This window comes from Gossypium hirsutum, chromosome A02, assembly GCF_007990345.1.
Source record: "Gossypium hirsutum isolate 1008001.06 chromosome A02, Gossypium_hirsutum_v2.1, whole genome shotgun sequence".
NCBI lineage: Eukaryota > Viridiplantae > Streptophyta > Magnoliopsida > Malvales > Malvaceae > Gossypium > Gossypium hirsutum.
In genome coordinates this window covers 44,137,329-44,163,000 of record NC_053425.1, presented here as the reverse complement: position 1 = coordinate 44,163,000, position 25,672 = coordinate 44,137,329, and the positions used below count along the sequence as shown (strand labels likewise).

Sequence of the window (25,672 nt, the reverse complement as noted above, 5' to 3'; positions counted from 1 at the left end):
GGCTGAATAGTGATGGGTTTTGTGTTTTTGAGAACGGGTTTGTGTACCAAATAATTCTAATTTCAGACAAAATATTCTGTAAGAAGCATATTGTAGCCCTTATGCTATGCATCCCAATGGAACTAAGATGTAACGGGATCTTCGTGAATTGTACTGGTGGCCTAGTTTGAAACAAGAGATGAAAGACTTTGTTTCTCATTGTCTGATGTGCCAGCAAATGAAGGCTGAGCACCAGTTACCTTCGGGTTTGCTTCAACTTGTTAAAATTCCCTTATAGAAATTAGAACGTGTGATTATGGACTTCATTAGTAGGTTGCTCTTAACACCTACTAAGAAGGATTCTGTGTGGGTCATCATAGATCAGTTAACCAAATCTGCCCACTTCATTCTGGTTCGGACAGATTACTTCCTTCTGGAGTTGGTCAAGTTATATATTTCAAAGATAATGAGACTTCATGGGATATCAGTCTCGATTATTTCTAATACAGATCATTGCTTCATGTCTCGATTTTGGAGGAAGCTTCATGGAGCTCTGGGTTTAAGGTTGGATTTTAATATTGTGTTCCATCCTCAGACAGATGGTCAGTCTGAGAGGGTGATTTAGATACTAGAAGATATGTTTCGGAGTTGTGTAATCGATTTCTGAGGTAGTTGGGAGAATTTTTTGCCATTAGCCAAGTTTGGCTATAATAACAGCTTTCAGTCTAATATTTAGATGACACCTTACGAGGCTCTGCATTATCATAAGAGCCGTATTCCGTTGTGTTGGACTGAATTAGGTAAACGATGAGTTTTGGGTCCTGAGCTGGTTTGTGAGACTGAGGACAAAGTCAGACTGATTAGGGATCATCTTAAGGTAGCTTCTGATAGAAAAAAGTCCTATGTGGATATAAAGAGGAGGGACATTGAGTACTTCATGGGTGACTATGTGTTTCTTAATGTGTCTCCATGGAAGAAAATTCTGTGGTTTGGACATAAGGGCAAGTTGAGACCTAGGTTCATTGGGCCGTATCCGATTCTGAAACGTGTAAGACCAGTTGCTTATTAGTTGGAGCTACTTTTGGAGTTAGACTGTATCCATGATGTGTTTCATGTCTCTACGTTGGGGTGGTATCTGTCGGACTCATCTCATATTGTTTTGGTTGAGGAGATTGAGGTTAGACTAGATTTAACATTTGACGAGGAATCGGTTCAGATTCTGGATTGATTTGTTAAGGTCTTACGAATGAAATCTATTCCATTAATGAAGGTTTTGTGGCAGAATCATGGCACTGAGGAAGTCATGTAGGAACCTGAGAACTCGATTCAGCAACAGTATCCACATCTATTTGAATTAGGTAAATTTTGAGGTCTAAATTTCTTTTAGGGGGTAGAGTTGTAACGTCTTAATTTATTAAAGTCTGTTTTACGAATTTCGTCATAATTAAGTATTTTTATCAGTGGTTAAATGCCTTAATTTTGTGTCTAAGGTCTTGGGTTTGATTTTTTTTTTGTTCCTAAGCCTATCTGATTTTAAATAAAATATGTTTTGTTGTCAAAATAATTTTGAAGTATTCTAAAATGAGTTTGTTAAAAAATACATATTAATAATAATTCAAGTGTTTATTTTAAATATTATATCTCTTGGGTTTATTTTGAAATAAACAAATAAATTAAGTATTTGAATTCCTTTATGTTTATCCATTTTTTTTAAAAAAAAAGGAAAGAAAAAGATTAATTAAATCAATTTTACCTTTGATTTGTTTTATTATTTTTTTGTTACAAACAAAAAAAAAACCCACATTCTTTCTTTTAATATTTTCCCTAGTCACGTCGTAAACCCTAATTTCAAATTTGGGTTTTCTTGCTTTCGTCTTCTTGTCCATAATTTCTTTTAGTGTGGGTTGTAGTTAATTTTTGAAGCCGTAGGGTGATTCTTTGACTCCAATACAAGGGTAAGTATTCAAGTTTAGTATACTATGCATTTTTCTAGAGGTGTTGGTCATCGGATTGTGTTTAATTGGATTAATGACCTTGTATAAATTCTAATGCATTTTAGGATTAGAACAAAAGGTAGTGGATGATCCTCCAACACTTTAGAATTTGCATAGTGGTGGCTCATTCATCGGTAAGTGTGCGGTTGTGTTCAAGGCTTATTTTAGTTTGATTGGGGGTCGTTATTAGTTGCATTTCTGTGAATTGTCATTTAAATTGGTTACGTTAATTATCAATATGGGTTTTGGGATTATTTGTATTGCATCAGCATCAGGAAAATACCAGGTGTGTAATGAGAAATCTAAAAATCAATAAACGAAAAAACCCGAAATTGGAGCCTATCGATGCCACATGACTCTGTGTCAAGCTGTGTGGTATGTCGTGTGTGACACACGGCCGTGTAATAGGCCTTGTGCGACACACGTCCGTGTAACAGGTCTTGTAATAGGGTGTGTGCAAGGTCGTCACAGCCTAAGACATCTTGGACTATGTGGGCCCAAATTTTAGGAAATTTCCCTAAGGTCGTACATGTCATCCCGAGCGATTGTGGGCCTTTCGTGAGGTCGGTATATGTTCAAACAAGCCTTAAATCATGAAATCTGATAATCTATTTGTATGGAATTTGACGTAAACAGTACCTAAATGTATATAAGGTAATGCAAAATGTCTAATCTGCTATGTATATGCATGTTTAATATCTGTTATACGAGTATGCCTGATATATTAATTCTGGTATCAATTAATTCTGCTGCATCAGGTATTTTGTTTGTATCTGACTATGGGGAAAGGTATGTATTATGTGGAGGAAGTATTCTATGTGAGGCGATATCTCGCCAATCTACTAGCAACACTACTGCGATTATTCTGAAAAGTGTCGTATAAGTGTGTAGGGCTGGGTGGTTGTTTAATACCCCAAATGGTGTGTTGGGATGGTCGGAGCTAGTATGTAAGGGATGGGGATAGGACTATGCATATCTATATTTGTACGACTCTGTTATAAATCTGATTCTGTAAAAGACTTATGTCTGTATCTGTTTTGCCATGTGATTGAATCTGCATTTATGTTTAAGTATGCATTACACAGTGGGTTATCAAAACTCACCCTTTGTTTGTCTGTTACTTTCAGGTAAACCTCAGACTTAGGCGGGTTAATGGGACGGAAGCTCGGATGTGCCACGACTTCGTAAAACATTAATTACATTAATTTGCGTAGTTAAAATTTTGGTTTTGAGAGTTTTGTAATTTTAGGACTCTCTAGACATTTGGGTTTTATTTTGAATTTGGATTTTAATTTGGGATATCTTGCATGACATTTGATAAAACAATTTATAGAATCAACCGTTTTTAAGAAAACAAACTCCGATTTTCAAAATGTAACGACTTAAGAACTTCAGCTGCAAATTATTTGTTTTATTTGAAAATGTAAACAATTGACGGTTTTAACTGATAAGTATAACAATATGTTTTTAAATAATTGGATTCTTTTAGCAACAAAGATATAAGTTGATTTCAAAAAGTAAAAGTTGATTTTATAACTTTTCTTCGTAACATTCTCAAATTCAACCATAACGTCTAGGCCGGGTTTGGGATGTTTACAGTCTAATATTAAAGCTTCACTTTATAATTGTATGTTTTTATCAATTTTAATATTATTTTATACTATTTTTTTCTAATTAGTATTATATTTATAATTTTATAAAAATTTTCAATTTGTCATTATTTGTTAAGTAGTTTGCAACTCGAAAGCAGTTAATTGTATCAAAAGTCCAATATTAATCAAAGATGATGACAATAATTATAGATTATAGTTCGAATTAGAAAATCAATATGGAAGATGATGAACATATGATGGATTGAAATAGGAGATTAAGATAGAAAAATTAAATATATTTGTAAAATTATTAATATTTATTTTTAAATTAGATTTTATTTTAACTTTTTGAGAAGTTGGATTTTAAATTTATCTTTATTTTATTCCATTGTAATTTTTTTATAATACAATTAGATTATTTAATCTAAGTAATTGTAACACTTTGTCAAAACCATTTTTAAATCGAATTTTGGAAAATGGGAATCGACTTTAAAAACGAAAATGGGAGTCGCCACTAATATTTTTAGGTGTGATTGGATCACCTTTAAAACATTTTGTTTTAAAATCATTAGTTTTGGTCTACGAAATAAAAGAACGGGTTCGGGAGTTGGTTACGTTCGAGGAAGGGTTAACACCCTCGTAACACCCAAAAATTGGTACCTAAATTGATTATCAAGCGTCTTTAATGTCGGAAATTCAAAAATTTCAAGATATAGTCCTCTTTAAAATATTTTAATTTTGAAAATTGGGATTCACTCGTATCAAAGTATTGACATTAAGTTAACCCTTTTTTTAGAAATTCCTATCTTGAAACTACAAAACGCTATATCCAATAAGTTAGGACATATTGCTTTGAAATTCCAAGATAGTGGCTTGCACTTGGAAAACTTTTAAAACTTAGAAGGGTACTTGATTATTCGAACTCAACGAGAAAAGTCGCAACCCAATAAGTTAGGGCACTACTTTTCTCGAAGCTTCCAAACACCAAGCATTGCCTTTTTATTTTTTTGAAAAATTTGAAGTCTCGTTTTTTTAAAAAAAAGAAAAAAAATCGATGCATGAATGAGCATATTAACATAACATACGAGATAACATGTTACAATGATAGGAAGGTAAGAGCATAACGGCATAAATATCATACACTAATCAACATATGTAAGAAATAAAACATGACAATTTTTAAATAAGAAAAATATACATAAAACGGAATACATATTAAAGAAGAAATAGGTAAAAATCCCTAAATATATAATTCAACATATATTTAATCATATAAATGATGCATGATATACAATATATCAATGTACATATATAAAAAAAATGTTCATTTGAAAATAAAATATAAAAGTCTAAGATATAACATATAACATAACAATAATACATTAATACTAAAGTAAAAATAAATATTGTATAATAATAAAAACAAAAGTTTTTTAAAAAAAATATATGTATAATATAAACAAATAATAAAAATGTGATATTTAATAATAAATTTAAAATATAATATATAATAAAAATGTATTTATAAGCATAATAATTACATAAAAATACAAAAGATATTGGTTTAGTAAAATAATGTATAGAATATAAAATATGCAAAAGAATTTATATTTATAATGAAATAATTATATAATATATATAAATATAAGTTTAAAATGAATAATTAATGATGAAATCTATGTATTATAATATTATAATATCTTCAAAATGTGTAATAATAGAATATAAATAAAAATAATTATTAATATATAAATAAAGATAAATATATAATACAAGTTTAAAACCTTTAATGATAATAATATATAGATAAAAATGTATAATAATATAAAAATGACTTAATAATATATAAAATAATTATAATATATAATATAAAAGCATATATATAAAAATAATATATAATATATAATAAACATATAATATAATAATAATATATAAATAATGATGTAAAATAATAATAACTTGTGAAAAATAATATATAATAAATAATAATAATATAAATAATATATAATAAAATAATTTTATAATATATAATATAAAAATAAGGTTAAAAATAAAACAAATAACAATATAATAAATATATAGGGTTAAATTTGAAGTTCAATAAAATCTTAGGGCAAATTTAAAAGAAATAACAGTGAATTAAGGCCCTAATTAAAACGCGTGTAATACAAGAGGGACTCATTGGGCAAATTGCCCTATTCCTCAAAACGGCAACGTTTCCCAGAATGTAATTTAACAACTGTCGAGACTAAATTGAAACAATTGTAAAATATTAGGGCCAAATTAAAAAAATAAAATAATACGTAATTATAAATTAAAAGAGGCGAAAGGACCGATTGAGTAATTAACCCAATTCTAAAAACACGCGAATCCTCCCCCGGTAATCGGGTCAACGCTCGAATCCTATGGCTTAATACGACACCGTTTTGATTTTATTGAGTCAAGCAGAAACGATGTCGTTTCGAAGAGGCTATATAAGCCAACTTTGCAGCTTAAAGATCATTTTAACACTGGTCTTTAAAAAAAACAAAAAAAAAACTCTACAGAGGGGAAGAGTGAGGTCCCAGCTCCGACCTCCGGCCACGATGCAGTGTTTGCACACGCGCGGTCGTACACGGTGGTCTGAAGGCTTAAAAACCTTCGTCCTTCCATGGGTAATCTCTCTTCCCTTAGATCCTTACTCATGCAGGTTAGAACAGTTCATATATATATTCAAAATATAAGCACAAGATATGCGATGTAAATCACCTTTTGAGAGACTGTTGATATTTTTTGAATGAATATCTGTGAATATATATTTCTATTTCGTAAGAAAAGTCCTTTTACAATGTTTGATTCAGGCTTTTATAGCCACTACTGTGATTTACATAAACTGGAAAGAAATCAAAGATTTCTTTCCATTTCTTATCTGTTGTATCATATCTTTGATTGTGATCTGCTGAAATCTCTTTATTTTAGTTTCCTTTTTGTTCGCAGGTAACCCACGAGAATCTTGCTCAATCACTAATGTTTGCACGCTAATGGAGCCAACGCCAGATTCTGGCGTGTCTTGCGCGTTGATGGTGGCGATGATGAAGGCTTCGATGATGACGGTGACGGTCCCGACCTTGACTGCATTGATGGCCTCGATTCAGAGAGCTGGACAGACGCTCCCCGAAGCTTCCAGAATCCCTTACAGCGCGAGGAAAAAAAGTTAGGAAGAAACACTAAGGTTTGATGTGTGTTTGGGGCTCATTGGGCCTGCTAAGAATTTGGGTCATGACTGTATTGGTGTATTGGGTTACTGTAACGAGCTATGGGGTTATTGGGTTTATTTGGGTTGCTGGGTAGTAACAGTGGGCCTGCTAGGTAGGGTCTTGTAATTGGACTTTTTAAATGGAAATTTTAATTTTTATATTCTGCTTTCAGCTCGGTCAAATTTAGGCTATTACAGCTGCCCCTCTTTGCTCATTGCTGTGTAACAGGAATCGAGCAAAGACTCATAGAAAGACCAAATTTGACCGGTCCTATCAAATCATAGTCTTCAATCTTCTTGACTGTCGTGTCGATATCTTCAATAACAGGGACGCCAAATCTGCTTCTTCGATTTGTTCTCTGATAATACAGAGATGCCAAACTATCTTAGATTTGCTTCATCGTAAGCATGTGAAAGCCAAATCAGCTATGTCTTCGATTTGTTCCTTGTAAGCACAAGGATGCTAAATCATCTTGGATCTTGCTTCAGTCTAATCGTCTGAAGGTCAGATCTGCTGTGTATCTACTCTCCATTGAAGTGGAGATACCAGACTTCGATTTGTTCTCTGACAATGCAGAGATGACAAATCATCTTAGATTTGCTTTATCGTAAACACGTGAAAGCCAAATCAGCTATGTCTTCGATCTCCTCCCCGCTGAGTACAGAGAGATAAGATCTGTCATCTTGGATCTGCTTCAGCGTAAACATCTAAAGGTGAGATCTGCTATGTGTCTGTTCTCCATTGAAGTGGAGATGCCAGACTTTGATTTGTTCTCTGACAATACAGAGATGACAAATCATCTTAGATTTGCTTCATCGTAAACGCGTGAAAGCCAAACCAGCTATATCTTCGATCTGCTCCCCGCCGAATACAGAGAGATAAGATCTGTCATCTTAGATCTGCTTCAGCGTAAACATCTGAAGGTAAGATCTACTATGTGTCTGCCTTCCATCAAAGTGGAAATGCCAGACTTCGATTTGTTCTCTGACAATACAGAGACGACAAATCATCTTAGATTTGTTTTATCGTAAACACGTGAAAGCCAAATCAGCTATATCTTCAATCTGCTCCCCGCTAAATACAGAGAGATAAGATCTTTCATCTTGGATCTGCCCTGATGAAGGTCAGATCTGCTATGTTGTGGCCTGTTACCCTACTGTTTTGGGTTTTAAAGCGCGCTGTCTCCGATAACCTGTAAAATGATTATGCTCGATAATTTAGGATGCCATGCTCGAAGTGAGTCGAATTTTCCTAATTAAACATGTTATGATGCAAAATGTCATGAATATGACCCCTATCCTAGACGTTATCATTCATTCCTTCATTTGTCTTTTCTTTTCTCGAAGTTTCATTCATGCTCAGCCTGTAAGCCATCCTCCAATGCTACGATCCACTGAGGATATCTGTAAGAACTGAATTATTGGTTTTGTCTATTTTCCTTTTGGACTGGAAGAAAGGAATTCCTCGAGTTCTTTCATCCCTTACTTACGTGAATTTCTCGAACAATTGTCCTGTTTTAGTTTCTTGTGTTATCTAGAAATTTCAGAGTAATGCGCAAAACTTCATTTGTGAACATATTTAGTTCATCTACCATTATTTCAATGCAACATGCTTAAAGAATAGTGAAAGACGAATAAATTTTTAAGAATAATTAGATTTGAATAAATTATCAAAAAGATACAAAAGGGAATTAATCTGTTAATCTATCTTCTAGAAGAAATAGAATCTAAAGATAGCACACAAGATAGAAGTTAGATCCTCTAGATATCGCCGCTTGAGTGCCTATACACCAGCTCCATGAAGTCTTTCTTGAGTTCAACATATGTTTAAAAGATCCCAAGTACTCTGTTGATGCCCCAGTTTGCAGCATTCTTCGCTCTTTGTAGCAAGATCATTGTGTACTCTTCAAAATTTGAGCTGCCCTTTCGGGTTTTCAACTCAAAACCCCTTTGGTCACAAGGTGCCCTGTGCGGGTTTTCACCTTGGCCTCTCCGTTTTTTTTTTTAAATCTCAAGGCGCCCTTTGCGAGTTTTCACCTTAGATTCTCTTCTTCTTTAGACAAAGTATTTTTTAACTGAGTCCGAGTTCACTGGATTGGGTAAACTTTTCCCATCCATTTTCGCTAAGAGCAATGCACCACCGGAGAAAGCCTTCTTCACGACATACGGCCCTTCCCAATTCGGCATCCATTTTCCTCTAAAATCCTTTTGAATAGGAAGGATATTTTTCAGTACAAGGTCTCCTTCATGAAATTCTCTTGGTCGAACTTTCTTGCCATAAGCTCGCATCATTCGCTTCTGATACGTCTGACCATGTCGAATGGCTTTTAGCCTCTTTTCTTCAATCAAGTTCAACTGGTCATACCGGGATTGAACCCACTCAGCCTCATCTAACCTTATCTCTGTCAAAACTCGAAGAGAAGGTATTTCTACTTCAATAGGTAACACTGCTTCCATCCCATAAACTAACGAGAATGGGGTTGCCCCAGTAGAGGTTTTAATAGATGTTCGATAAGCCAGGAGTGCAAACGGTAACTTCTCATGCCAATCTCTATAGGTCTCAGCCATCTTCCCCACTATTTTCTTAATGTTCTTGTTGACAGCCTCCACTGCCCCATTCATTTTTGGACGATAAGGGGAAGAATTATGGTGCTTGATTTTGAACTGGTCGCAAACCTCCGCTATCGTTTTGTTGTTCAAATTCAATGCATTATTAGATATGATCTTCTCAGGCATTCCATACCGACAAATGATCTCTTTCTTCAAGAATCGACTCACTGCTGACTTAGTAACATTAGCATAAGAGGTGGTCTCTACCCATTTTGTAAAGTAGTCAATTACCACGAAGATAAACCGATGTCCATTCGAAGCTTTCAGTGATATTAGTCCGATAACATCCATGCCCCACATGGAGAAAGGCCATGGAGAAGTTATAACATGTAAAAGTGAATGTGGTACATGAATTTTGTCTCCATAAATCTGACACTTATGGCATTTCTTGGTATAGTTGATACAGTCCCCTTCCATGGTGGCCCAATAATAGCCAAACCTCATGATTTGCCTTGCCATCGTGAATCCATTTGCATGTGTCCCGCATACACCTTCATGAACTTCTTCTAAAATTAGTTTAGCTTCCACAGCATCGACACATCTCAAAAGTACTTGATCTTTCCGTCTCTTGTACAGGATATCTCCATCTAAAACATAGTCGCAAGCTAACCTCTTCAAAGTTCATTTATCATTTTCACTGGCTTATTCACGGTATTTACGATCTCTCACATATGGCAATATATCTTGATACCAGGGGTTATTGTCATTTCCTTCCTTCTCAATGTTACAACAATGAGCTGGAGCCTCGTAAACGCCCATTTGAATTGGTTTCATTTTTTCTTCTTTATTCGCCTTGATCATTGAGGCCAAGGTTGCTAAAGCATCTGCCATCTAATTTTCGTCTCATAGGAGATAATTGAAGGTGATGCTAGAAAATTCCTCAAGTAACCCCAAAACTACCTTTCGATAACTAATCAATTTAGGGTCATTTGTCTCTCATTCACCTCTAAGCTGATAAACAACCAACGCCGAATCTCCATATACTTCTAGGGTTTTTATACCTCGCTCTATAGCTGCTTGAAGTCCCATGATGCATGCTTCATACTCAGCCATATTATTTGTGCAATCAAAATCCAACTTGCACGTAAAAGGGTAATGATCGCCATTCGGAGATACCAAGACTGCCCCAATTCCATTTCCGACTGCGTTAGAAGCCCCGTCAAAATTGAGCTTCCAAGAAGAATTTTCAGCTATTGTAATACACATCAACTCCTCATTTGGTAAATCGAAGTTCAATGGCTCATAATCCTCTAGAGCCCTACTGGCCAAGAAGTCTACTACCGCACTTCCTTTTATAGCCTTCTGACTTATGTAAACTATATCAAACTCTGAAAGCAAAATTTGCCATCTCGCCATTCTCCCATTTAGAGCCGTTGACTCCATCATGTATTTCAACGGATCAAGTTTTGAGATGAGCCAAGTGGTATGGTATAGCATGTACTGTCTTAATCTTCGAGTTGTCCAAATCAGCGCACAACACAACTTTTCAATTGGTGAATATCTCATCTCACAGTCAGTAAATTTCTCACTGAGATAATAAATTGCCTTCTCCTTTTTCCCTGACTCATCATGCTGACCAAGCACACATCCCATAGAATTACTAAACACTGGCAAGTACAGTATTAACGGTTTATCTAGGCTTGGTGGAGATAATACTGGAGCATTCAACAAATACTGCTTGACCTTTTCAAAAGCATTCTGGCATTTCTCATCCCAAGTTCCTTGATTGTGCTTTCTGAGGAGGCGAAAGATAGGATCACATTTCTCGGTTAGTTGTGAAATGAACCGAGCAATGTAATTCAACCTCCCTAGGAACCCTCGAACTTCCTTCTGAGTATATGGCGGAGGTAACTCTCGTATGGCTCTGACCTTGTCTGAGTCGACTTCAATTCCTTTTTTACTGACTACAAAGCCTAATAACTTTCCTGATCTGGCTCCAAAAGTACACTTTGCTGGATTGAGCTTCAACTGAAATTTCCTCAACCTCAAGAACAATCTTCTCAAGACCTCAATGTGCTCTTTTTCTGTGTGCGATTTAGCAATCATATCATCAACATATACCTCAATATCCTTATGCATCATGTCATGGAATAAGTTTACCATGGCCTGTTGGTATGTTGCCCCTACGTTCTTTAATCCAAACGGCATTACTTTGTAGCAAAAATTACCCCATAAGGTTATGAAGGTGGTTTTATCCATGTCCGCTGGATGCATCTTTATCTGATTATATCCTGAGAAATCATCTATGAAGGAGAACAACGAATATCCTGCTGTGTTGTCCACCAAAGTACCAATGTGTGGTAAAGGAAAATTATCCTTTAGGCTTGCTTTGTTCAAGTCTCTGTAGTCAACACACATTCGTACCTTCCCATCCTTTTTAGGAACAGGCACAATGTTAGCTACCCATTCGGAATACTTCACTTCTTGCAAGAATCCTGCATCGAACTGCTTCTTGACCTCATCCTTTATTTTCAGAACGATATCTGGCCTCGTTCTTCGCAACTTCTGTTGGACTGGCTTACAATCATGTCTTATCGGAAGACGATACACTACAATATCGGTACTCAATCCGGGCGTCTCCTGATACGACCAAGCAAAGATATCCTTGAACTCTCGAAACAACTCAACCAGACCATGCCTTGTGTCCTCACTAATTAGGGTTCCGATTTTCAACTCCTTCCCTTCCTCTAGAGCTATATTCTCTATTACCTCTTTCTCATGTGGCATGATTTGTTTCTCCTCTTGCTTTACCATTCTTAACAGATCGAGGGATACGTCACTATCTTCCAAATCCTGAGGTTCCTCTAAACACATGTCTTACTCGCCAGAGAAATTAGGAACTGCAGTATCAGCACTCATATCATTGATATCTAGGGACCTGTGGGGGTATGAAAGAATATACAAAGAATGAATGAATCTAAGAATGATTGTTTATGTGCTATGAATAAAAGAATAAGAATTGCCAGAATTTAAAGGAATATTGGTCGATAAAAATAAAACAATACTTGTTTAAATTAATAAAAGTTATGTTTTATTTAAATAATTATAGATGAACTTAAGCCTATTTCACATATGTAATCTTATTACTCATATGCCCTAGAGTAACAGACATGTTTCGAGAATTACTCTGAAAAATTCCTAAAGACTACAGAAAGGTCTTCCGCAGTCCAATTGTTCAGAGAGCTCCCCGATTCATAAGGACGAATGCCCTCGAGGTTTTCTTGCCCCGATCCCTCATTGTATACAGCATTAACTTGATGACTTTCTTCTATCAGCAATCCTCCTGACTTAAAGGATTTGGATATAGGTGGGAATGTCATCAATTCCCACTCCATTTCTCTTCCATTCAAACGCACTTTTCTTCTTGCTTGGCGCTTCTCCATTTCTTGCCTCCTGTGCTTATGGTCTGGCTTGAAACCCAAACCAAAACGATCCTTCTTCTCACTCAGTTTTGGGATTTGATCCCCTCCTTGCAACTGTCTTCCTAACCCTTTTCCTGGCAATGCTCCCCTCCCTATCATCATTTGTAGGGCTATCCTCGTGGCTCTAGACATTTTGGGTGACGGCATCACACTACCTTCCAAAATGAATGTGGCATTAATGATTTCTAAAGAGCGGAAAGAACACTCGATAGCCTCTTCATTGGCCTCAACATAAGGGGCTTTGCTAGTGACTGCTGCTATGATATCCTCCTCCGCGTTGATGGTTATTAAGCGTCTATCTGTCACTAACTTTAATTTTTGGTACAATGAAGAGGGCACCGCTCCTGCCGAGTGTATCCATGGTCTCTCCAATAAACAATTATAGGAGGGCTTGATATCCATCACCAAAAAATCAACTTCATATGTCAATTCGTCCCATCACTTTCCTATCAGTTCCATCAAAGGCTCTCACCACATTGTGACTTGTTTTCATATGCGAACTGTCAATGGGTAATCTGTTTAATGTTGATAATAGAAGGACGTTCAAAGCAGACTCATTATCAACAAGTACACTTGGAAGCGTGTATCCCTTGCACCGAGTAGTGATATGCAAGGCCTTGGTTGACCCTATGCCCCTAGGTGGAATTTCATCATCATTGAAGTAGATGAAATTCTCAACACTGATGTTGCTTACTAACCGGTCCAGCTTGTTAACGGATATGTCATGGGTGACTATGTTTCGTTAAGCACCTTTAACAACGCATCTCGGTGCACCTCAAAACTCAGGAGTAGGGCTAACACTGATATACGCATCAACTGCTTACACAACTGCTCAACCACGCTGTACTCGCTATGTTTCAGGAACTTTAGAAACTTTAACTTCTTTCTCCTTTACCAGCTCATTGATGGGTACTTCGGTCTCTTTCTTCCTTTCAACCTCGACATCTTTCGTCTTTACAGGCTCCACTCTAATATTCCCCCCATCATAACATTTCTCACTTCGTGTATAGGAACTTTTATTTTGCGTGCCCGTGGCCGTGCTAGCTATACTCTCCCCCTCAGGTATTGTTATATTGCAGTCATAACTCCATGGCACCCTCCTATCATCCATGTAAGGGAAAGGATTGGGTTTATGAATGACTATTTTGGGCCCAGTTTGCGACATCGGGTCATTATTCCCTGGCAAAGAAATAATAATTCTCGGTCGGTGGGTTTCTTGTCATTTATTCTCCAGCACACATATTTGTCCTTCACAAGAACTACCCTCAGAAACTTGTAGTTCTTTGTTAACCATAAAGCCTTGTACCATGGCCTTGAACTCTTCGCAATTTTGGATCATATGACCCACCTTTCCATGGAATTCACAATGGTTTTCCATTCCTTCTCTTCCTCTTCTAGAGGTCAGCATACCTCTTTTCACCATCTCCTCCCATATTACTTTCATAGGTGTCTTCACCTCAGCAATATCTTCCTTGACTTTTCCTTTCTTTATTTCATCAATGGCATTCACTCCTTGATCGCCATAATCTGGTAACGGATTTTCAGTATTAGAGGTACTATCGAATTTCACCACCCCCATTTTGATGAGCCTCTCCACGACCTTCTTGAACCCAGTACAATTTTTAATTGAATGCCCCGATATTCCCGCGTGATATTCGCATTTAGCATTTGCATCATACCATTTGGGGTATGGTGGCTGCAGTGGTTTTAAGTGAAACGGAGCAATGGCATGTGCATCGTATAAGCTTTGATAAAGCTCACGATATGTCACAGGGATAGGAGTGAATTGCATCCTCTCTGAATTCTGTCTTGTACCCGATTCTTGTCTTTGAGTACTTTGTTGCTTACCCGTAGCTGCTTTAGGTTGTCCAACTATGATTGCCCTGGGGTTGAAACTGTTCATGTTATTCACCTCATTGTCTTTTCTCCTTGTGGCTGATCTTTTAGCCACTTCCCCATCAATTTTACCGCCCTCACGACATTTTCAATCATCTCACCCGCAATAACTATATCCGCGAAACTTTTCGTGGTACTTCCAATCATATGTGTGATGAATGGCGCCTTCAAAGTATTAATAAATAACATGGTGGTCTCCTTTTCCAACAATGGTGGTTGTACTTGCATTGCCACCTCCCTCCATCGTTGTGCATATTGCCTAAAATTTTTATTAGGCTTTTTCTCCATATTTTGAAATGTGATCCTATCTGGCGTCATATCAGTCACGTGGTTGTACTGTTGCATGAAGACCTGCGCCAGATCTCTCCATGAACCGATTCTTGCACGGCTCAACTGATTGTACCATCTAGCCGTTGCTCCTACCAGGATGTCCTAAAAACAATGGATCAATAATTGATCATTGTTCACATATCCAGTCATTCTCCTACAGAACATTGTTATGTGTGCCTCTGGGCAAGTAGTTCCGTTGTACTTTTCAAACTCTGGCATCTTAAATTTATGAGGAAGACCAAATCTGGGACCAAACTTAGGTCTTTTGCATCAATCCCATGATGATTGCCAGCGCCTTCCAAAACCCTAAACTTCTCCTCTAACCACCTGCAACGATCTTCCAATTGTTTTACGGATTCAGCTGCCAATCAAATCTAGATCAGGAGTGATAGGGTTGACCGAGCTATCACCCAAATTATTTCCCAACCCAAATGGGAAATTTATGGGGATTCCAGCATCAATTGGCCCATGTTGAGGCCTCACGGTAATAGATGGCCTTCTAGGAGGTGCTTCGGTTTGCAGTGGCACATGAGGCGGAGTAAAACCCGGAGGAGGACCCTCATTCTCTTCTTCAGTGATCGCCATGGGAGCTTTTCCTTTATCAGTGGCTCTCAACAGCTGAGCCATTTCAGCCATCATGTTCCTCTGAGCCTCTAGCATTTGCTCCCTCATTTCATTCTGCATTTTAGCCAACTACTCTTGCATTTGGTCTTGCATATCTTTTTGTAATTACTCGAACCTTTAATCCATGCTCTTAGTTTTAGTGCGAGTGCCGTAAGGATGTGTGATTTCCAGATTTTCCTTTCTACCTTTGGAACTAAATTTTAACTAATCAGGGTCTTTCTATAACTTTTAATGCAAATGATATGATGAAATGCTATGAGATGCAAATGCATGAATGCAAAAAGGATATCGATTCTGGTTCAACTTCATTTAGAAAATTTTATTTAGAAAAAGAATATATTTACATATAAGAGGATTAAAAATACGCTTTCGCCCTAAGGCCCAAAGCTTTAACTCTAGCTAATAAAAGGGCTAACTCTCGTCCTATATCCGATGATGATGAATACATCAAACTCAATACATCAGCTCGAATTGCCAAGTCTTGCATATATTCAGCAACCTCTCGAATCTGGGCTATGGCTTCACCAATGACATGATCCCTTTCTCTGACCTGTCCTCTAGCCTGATGAAGCTCTCCCTTCAGATAATCTTCTTGCGCCTCGAGCTGCTCAACTCGGAGTTCACCATCATGCAATGCCACTTCTAAATCCTCAACCTTGCTTTTTAGCTCTTTTAACTCGACCGTAGAATTATGGTTTTGGTGCCAACGTAGAGATCTTCTAAGCTCAGTTACCTTAGTCTTCAATCCTCTATTCTCTTCCTCTAATGCCAAATTCTGCACTTGCATCTCTTAGAACTTCCTCTCCCAATACTCAGCTCTAGCATTTTCCTCTTGGACCTCTTTCTGCAACTGCTCTGAAGATCCTCCTACTCTCGCCCTTCTCAACGATATTTGTGCCTTTTTGTAATGCTCCCTTAGATCATCTTGATCTTCTTCAATCTTCCTCTTTTCTTTTCTCTCTTTCTCGACCTCCATCTTTTGAACCTCGACGTCCAAACTCAAGTACATCTTTTCTTCTTCGAGCTTTGCTATCCTCTTCTCGAACTCTAAGTTTTTTCTCTCGAACTCCTGCTTCATAATTTCTAACACTGAGGGCCTTATTCGCAAATATTCCTCCACTGGTCGAGCTCCTTCCACACTTGGATTAGGGATATTATCATTAACCCTTCTGCCTCTCCATTCAACGTATTCCGGTGTGGTTGCAGGGCTAATAGCTACTCTTTTCAACTGACAAGTCTTTTTCCAAGCAATAGAAACCTCACTAACCCTCTTCATGTAATCGGCTCCTCTATATACGAACTCACTTTGAGCCAACCCCTGAGTCACTGGTACGAACTGTCTCAATCCATGCTGCCTCAGCATGAGCAAAGGGGCATAACCAATGGCACCCCAAATTCCTAATAGGGGTACCCAATCAAAACTACCGCATCGATAAAGAACCTCACCAGGCATCATCCACGGAGCCCTCCACTCGACATCTTTTGACTGAAGGTTCTGAAGTAGCGCTATCCAATTCTCTTCTGGAACATCAACTCCCCTAGTTGAAGCTACTATATCTTTCAACGGTGAATAGTCTTCGAAGAAAACCCGACAAACCACCCTATCTATCAACCAGAAATGACTGTAGAACCAAGCCAAAAGCAACTGAGCATACCCTATAAACCTGCCAGCACCAGCCCTCCTACATGCACCTAAAGACCTGAATGTTTCCGCCAAAATTACGGGGATAGAAGTGACCTTTTTACTGAGTCGATGAAAAAGATCCGTGGTTGCCTCATCCACATATCCCAAAACCCTAGGGAAAACCATCAATCCATACAAACTCAAGGCAAAAACATCTACCTTTTTCGTCTCATCAGGGTGTGTCAGAATCAAATCTTTCAAAGTGTCCCATGAAATGCACTTGCACTCACCCTTTTCCTTAATTCGGGCCATGGCCCACTGCTCGCTCATCCCCGTAATAATCATCAATTTCTTCCAAAAGGTAGGGACACAAGCAGCTCGAGAATAGATCCTATCATTCTGAAATCTGGGACAACGAAGCAAGGCCGTGTACTCATCCACAGTAGGTACCAAGTCTACTTCCCCAAAAGTGAAGCAATTGTATGCCGGGTTCCAAAACTGAGCAAGGGCTCGGAATAAGTGCTCGTCTATCTGAACATCAAGCAAGTAAGGTAAGTCTCCATAACTACCGTAGAATAACTGCTTGGTCTCTTTGCCCCACTGATCCCAAATTTTCTTAAGCTCCTGAAGATTATTCTGCGTGACACTAATGCGAGTGTAATCTGACGACTCTGACACGTATCCCTCAGCTATACTATCTCCCTTTTCTAGTTGAGTTTGCTCAGACCATCTATGGACGTTAGCGTTGCCTTCCACTTTATCAAGAAGTTCGTTCTCCATAATAAAACTTCCTAACTTAAAAACTGATCGTGAATCGATACCTTTGTAAATGCAAAATGACATGCAAACAAAAGAAAAGAAATAGTCAGTATCACATGATATCAATAAATTTCAACGATAACTTATAAGGGTAATATCTAAAGTTTAAATCTAACTAAGTTGGGCTCATATGGTCTTTCAATATGAGGTTGGTTCTAAAGTTTGAGGTACCTGAACCAGCAGATTCCTCGATTCTCACCCATTATAGGATTATTTGAATCGAGTTCGGTTTAGGGGAATACATTTCCCTATGGCTATACAGAGATGAAAATCTCACGAAACCATAAGTACGAATGTATTCCGAAAGTGATCCACTATCCTGCACGGAGGCGAAAACCTCATGAAGGCATAGTTTCTCACTCCCACTTAAGGGTATGACCACAACGGTCATGCAAATGCAATGCGTATCATAATATAACAACACATGCAATAATACAAATACATGTAATGCAAAGAGGATTAAATTTTAAAATTTTTAATTTTCGACATTAAGACAAGGGGTAATCAATTATACGGCTTGACTCTCTTATTGATCCCCAGCGAAGTCGCCAAGCTGTTGAAACCATTTTTAAATCGAGTTTTGGAAAATGGGAATCGACTTTAAAAACGAAAACGGGAGTCGCCACTAATCTTTTTAGGTGTGATTGGATCACCTTTAAAACATTTTGTTTTAAAATCATTAGTTTTGGTCTACGAAATAAAAGAACGGGTTCGGGAGTCGGTTACGTTCGAGGAAGGGTTAACACCCTCGTAACGCCCAAAATTGGTACCCAATTGATTATCAACTGTCTTTAATGTCAGAAATTCAAAAATTTCAAGATGTAGTCCTCTTTAAAATATTTTAATTTTGAAAATTGGGATTCACTCGTATCAAAGTATTGACATTAAGTTAACCTTTTTTTTGGAAATTCCTATCTTGAAACTACAAAACGCTATATCCAATAAGTTAGGACATATTGCTTTGAAATTCCAAGATAGTGGCTTGCACTTGGAAAACTTTTAAAACTTAGAAGGGTACTTGATTATTCGAACTCAACGAGAAAAGTCGCAACCCAATAAGTTAGGGCACTACTTTTCTCGAAGCTTCCAAACACCAAGCATTGCCTTTTTATTTTTTTGAAAAATTTGAAGTCTCGTTTTTTTTTAAAAAAAAAGAAAAAAATCGATGCATGAAGGAGCATATTAACATAACATACGAGATAACATGTTACAATGATAGGAAGGTAAGAGCATAACGGCATAAATATAATACACTAATCAACATATGTAAGAAATAAAACATGACAATTTTTAAATAAGAAAAATATACATAAAACGGAATACATATTAAAGAAGAAATAGGTAAAAATCCCTAAACATATAATTCAACATATATTTAATCATATAAATGATGCATGATATACAATATATCAATGTACATATATAAAAAGAATGTTCATTTGAAAATAAAATATAAAAGTCTAAGATATAACATATAACATAACAATAATACATTAATACTAAAGTAAAAATAAATATTGTATAATAATAAAAAACAAAAGTTTTTTAAAAAAATATATATGTATAATATAAAAAAATAATAAAAATGTGATATTTAATACTAAATTTAAAATATAATATATAATAAAAATGTATTTATAAGCATAATAATTACATAAAAAAATACAAAAGATATTGGTTTAGTAAAATAATGTATAGAATATAAAATATGCAAAAGAATTTATATTTATAATGAAATAATTATATAATATATATAAATATAAGTTTAAAATGAATAATTAATGATGAAATCTATGTATTATAATATTATAATATCTTCAAAATGTGTAATAATAGAATATAAATAAAAATAATTATTAATATATAAATAAAGATAATTATTAATATATAAATAAAGATAAATATATAATTCAAGTTTAAAACCTTTAATGATAATAATGTATAGATAAAAATGTATAATAATATAAAAATGACTTAATAATATATAAAATAATTATAATATATAATATAAAAGCATATATATAAAAATAATATATAATATATAATATATAATAAACATATAATATATAAATAATATATAAATAATGATGTAAAATAATAATAACTTGTGAAAAATAATATATAATAAATAATAATAATATAAATAATATATAATAAAATAATTTTATAATATATAATATAAAAATAAGGTTAAAAATAAAAAAAATAACAATATAATAAATATATAGGGTTAAATTTGAAGTTCAATAAAATCTCAGGGCAAATTTAAAAGAAATAACTGTGAATTAAGGCCCTAATTAAAACGCGCGTAATACAAGAGGGACTTATTGGGCAAATTGCCCTATTCCTCAAAACAGAAACGTTTCCCAGAATGTAATTTAATAACTGTCGAAACTAAATTGAAACAATTGTAAAATATTAGGGCCAAATTAAAAAAATAAAATAATACGTAATTATAAATTAAAAGAGGCGAAAGGACCGATTGGGTAATTAATCCAATTCTAAAAACACGCATATCCTCCCCGGGTAATCGGGTCAACGCGCGGATCCTATGGCTTAATACGACACCGTTTTGATTTTATTGAGTCAAGCAGAAACGATGTCGTTTCGAAGAGGCTATATAAGCCAACTTTGCAGCTTAAAGATCATTTTAACACTGGTCTTTAAAAAAAACAAAAAAAAACTCTGCAGAGGGGAAGAGTGAGGTCCCAGCTCCGACCTCCGGCCACGGTGCAGTGTTTGCACACGCGCCGTTGTACACAGTGGTCTGAAGGCTTAAAAACCTTCGTCCTTCCATGGGTAATCTCTCTTCCCTTAGATCCTTACTCATGCAGGTTAGAACAGTTCATATATATATTCAAAATATAAGCACAAGATATGCGATGTAAATCACCTTTTGAGAGACTGTTGATATTTTTTGAATGAATATCTGTGAATATATATTTCTATTTCGTAAGAAAAGTCCTTTTACAATGTTTGATTCAGGCTTTTATAGCCACTACTGTGATTTACATAAACTGGAAAGAAATCAAAGATTTCTTTCCATTTCTTATCTGCTGTATCATATCTTTGATTGTGATCTGCTGAAATCTTTTTATTTTAGTTTCCTTTTTGTTCGCAGGTAACCCACGAGAATCTTGCTCAATCACTGATGTTTGCACGCTAATGGAGCCAACGCCAGATTCTGGCGTGTCTTGCGCGTTGATGGTGGTGGTGATGAAGGCTTCGATGATGGCGATGACGGTCCCGGCCTTGACTGCATTGATGGCTTTGATTCGGGGAGCTGGACAGACGCTCCCCGAAGCTTCCAGAATCCCTTACGGCGCGAGGAAAAAAAAGTTAGGAAGAAACCCTAGGGTTCGATGTGTGTTTGGGGCTCATTGGGCCTGCTAAGAATTTGGGCCATGACTGTATTGGTGTATTGAGTTACTGTAACGGGCTATGGGGTTATTAGGTTTATTTGGGTTGCTGGGTAGTAACAGTGGGCCTGCTGGGTAGGGTCTTGTAATTAGACTTTTTAAATGGACATTTTAATTTTTATATTCTGCTTTCAGCCCGGTTAAATTTGGGCTATTACACACTTACAAAAATAAATTATTAGAAAATTAAAAATTATATTACGATTTCTAAAGTTTAATTCAAGATACAATTTGAATTTACTTTTTGATTAATAATATTGTTATTTAGTTTTAAATTAGAAAAAAAATTGCTTAGATAGCTTTTAATACTGAAATTAATATTTTAACATTAATACGTTAAAATATAAATGTTTTATTAAATAATAAAAATATGTGTAATTTTAATATATTAATATCTTAATTAATATTATCTATTATTAGCGTGTACATTCAAATTTAATGAAATTCTAATCTCAATTATCAATCGTATTTTTTAATTTTTGAAGTTTAATCTTTAAGATATTTACATAAATTTTCAAGATAAAATTCTCTTTTTACCTTTATTCATAATGAAGTAATACATCTTTAATTATATTTTCTTTATAATTTAAACTATTCGATTTAATTAATAAGCAATATATTTTTATTTTAAATTATTTAATTATTTTATTTACATCAAGTTTGTAATCAACAAAAGTATATATCTGCAGTATATTCATATTTTAAACATAGAGTGCAAATATTTCTTTAATGTTGAAATAAGAATATATAATATATTCACAATGTATGATATTGAAGTGTTTGATATATTAATAAAAAATATATATAAGTAATGAATATAATTATGGTATTTGATAATAATAAATTTTTATATTTATTTTATAATATTTTATATTAGTTTAGATAGTTTTTGATAAATGTCAAATATAATATTTTGAATATTTGTATTTTCGTAAAAATAAAGGAATATTTCAAAAGATAATAAAATTTAATTTGATTATCAAATGCTTTAAAAAAAAAATACCGTTTCAATATAATAAATATTTTCAATACTTGATAGTAATCGGAAAGGAACAATGGCGAGGCCAACAGCCAGCAATCAATGAGTCATTTAAAGCAACTAGGAGTGAAGCAAATTTTCTTACCATCTTCCTACTAACTCTTACATTCTTGTGTTTTATGTAATATTTTTTTCCACTGGTGCTTTACTTTTGTTCTTCTTTCTTACCATACGAATTCATTTTTTGGGAACTCAGACCCTTTGAAGAGCCTTCATGGTTCCTTCAGGTTTCTCTTCTTTTGCTACAATCTTATCTTTCATTTCGCTTTCCTCGACTAGTTCTTCCACAGAACCAACAAGGGCTTCAATCCGCGCAGAGATTTCAATTAGTATAGAAGCCAAAGTCACCACTGGTATGATTTCCATGAAAGGGACTAAACCAGTTGCAGATATTTGGTTTTCCGCAGTTATTGATGGATTCAGCAAATGAGAAAGAGATTTTAAGTCGTTGTGAAGTTCTTCCACTGCGCTGTTCATTTCTTCAACCAACAAATCCATGTTGGGTGACTTGTTCATTTTCTTCACAGATTCTGCTAACTCTTTTATGGCACTTGAAGAGCTAGAGCTTACTTTCAAGCAACTAGTGCTTAGATGTTTCTTTATTGATTCAGCTGCCTGTGTAGAACATAAAGCAAAGTGATGGCAGCCTATGTTTAGTACCTTTATTATATCATTATCATGGAGCAGATAATCAGATCAAACAATTTGGACTAGTTTTGACCTGATTTTCTGAGTTGATGCAACTGTTGAGAGCGTCTATACAGTAAGCACAACTGCGCATCGATGCCCCGATTTTCAGGTATTGTTTCCATGGATGCCGGAAGTTGAACCGTCCATGGGAAGGCTCCCACCTAGCAAAATTTGCCTACAGGAAACATGCCAATTTGCTAATCAGATCAAAGACTTAATAGTCTTCTTATGTTTCTCAAACTTGTTATCGGACTTACCATTGATTCTTCTGATGCCTTCGAGCTCAGCACGCACTTGTAACCTTGCAACTTTTGATCATCTTCTCCATTGCTGTTGGTAAAATACTGTGTTACACAACCTGCAACCGTGGTGAGAAAGATAGGTTCTTAGCATGTCATGTAAGAACAAACTAAGTATATTGCGAACGAGAACGAAACCAACCGTCGAGGGAATCGGAGAGTTTGTCCATGTTACGAACAGTGAGGCTATGGAGCTCTTGACCGGACCAAATGGGGCAGACCATCATGATTACAAGAATGCATAAGGAAGTTCCAATGATAATGGTGGATATTCTTTGATGGGCCAGGTCAAATAACTTATCCACCCTATAGCCTGATATAGCAACGATGCTAAAGGTGAGGATGAAGATCATGGCACCATAATCGAACATGGATTTCACTGATGGAATGAATCTAGAGAAGGTTGCTATCGAAGCTGAAAAAAATGAAATAAAGATAAGTAATACCAAGGTTCAGCTTCAGCATTAAATAAACACAATGAAAGCAACATACCTAATATGAAAATCGATGCTCCTACGACAAAGGGTTCAAATCTGTCTCCGGATTGACTCGCGATCCAGTGTACCCCGACGGCAAGAAATCCAGCCAGGCAAGTTGCACAAACTCTGTTCAAACATTTGTATAAGGTGGCGCCTGTGATGAAGAAAAGAAAACGTTTGTGCCAAGGAAAAAAGTACAGTAGTAGATTTTGAAGAACTTGGAATTGGATACTTAATTACTTACCAACTGTTGGCTCGAATACTACTACGACAGTCATAATTGCCCACATAGCATTGCCTCCAACACCATCATACAAAGGTCTCATGAAGTAGACCAGTGATACAATTGTGAGTGCTAGTCCTACCTTAATGCAGTGGATCACTTTTCTAGGATCATTAGCTCCCATGTCCCATGCTTGCTTCAGAAACATCCGCACTTTCATACCCAAACCTGAAATTAAGCCTTTTGTTCTTAGCCACACCTTTCTTGCAAGCCCTGTAGGTGGAACCAAAACCTCGGATGAGCCATCAACCACCCTTATCCTCCATTCCACTCCTTCACATAATTCCTTCCCAGAAGCCATCTTTTTTCCTTTTCTTTTTTCACTAAGTTGGGTTTATAACAGAAATGATTGTTGTTGATATGTTGAGTGTAGGAAGCAAAGACAGCAAAGGCATGCAAATATGAGGATGAGGCTGTGGTGATCAAAATCAATATGACTATTGGACTGTATATAAAGGACATTGAATATGGTGTTGCTGATCTTTTCAAGAAAATGTAATTAAAAACAAATCCCAATAGCATGGGGGATTTTTTATTTTTTATTAGGTATTATTAAGGTGATGATGTGAATATAAGTATGAAGTGCGTGGAAAAAGTAATCTCTAGTTTACAATTCTTAAGAAGAGCTGAGTGCAATAATAAAGTTTATTATATTCATAGAGAAAAAATTCGAGTTTGAATTCTAAAAATAATATTGTTATTTAAGAGAGACATTTACTAAAAGGGAGATGATGATTTGTGATAAGATTAAAAGAAATATTTGATTTAAAAGTAAGTTTTTGTTGAGGGAGGTGTTGAAATAATGTGTCCTAAATTGAAAAGCAAAACGTCAGCCGACCAAGATTTAGGTCAAAGAAAATTCTATAAATTTGGCATTTTTTTTAATTGAACTCTTTAGTGGATCTCTGAATGGAATCCTCTCTAATCTTGTCTTTTCCAGATAAGAAAATTAGGAAACAGCACCAATCTTTTAGTTAAAGTATTTCTTTATCTTCATTTTTATTTATTTGTGAAATCATCACAGTGATATTATGTGCTATTACAATTGATATGTATATTTGCTTTGCATTGCATGAATCAATTTGCAAAAGTCATCAAATATCATTTGTTAATAAGCTGGACATCACATTCATAAAGTAATACAGCCCCAGTATATAAAATCTCATCCCCAAGGCAAATTAGGTCTTGAATAGGACCATAAAGTTTCCCCATCTTTGAATAAAGTGGGAGGGGCAATAAGATGTTAAACAAGGCTCGCGTTGACTTGTGTTGATTTCACTTGAATGGAGAGAACACTTATCAGCTGCAGTGCACTGATTTGAAAGGCTAATTCAGCTA

At 35.6% G+C, this 25,672-nt stretch overlaps 1 protein-coding gene across 1 annotated transcript; it reads right to left on the bottom strand.

Moving 5' to 3' along the window:
- Nucleotides 1–22,555: 22,555 nt before the first annotated feature.
- LOC107951026 (aluminum-activated malate transporter 10) lies at nt 22,556–24,779 on the bottom strand. Its single transcript, XM_016885913.2, has 6 exons — nt 24,296–24,779; nt 24,065–24,205; nt 23,715–23,987; nt 23,531–23,631; nt 23,305–23,448; nt 22,556–23,198 (listed from the first exon to the last, which is right to left on the bottom strand). Exons 1-6 carry the CDS (start codon nt 24,633–24,635, stop codon nt 22,776–22,778), a joined length of 1,422 nt encoding a protein of 473 aa, XP_016741402.1. The 5' UTR covers nt 24,636–24,779; the 3' UTR covers nt 22,556–22,775.
- Nucleotides 24,780–25,672: the final 893 nt, after the last annotated feature.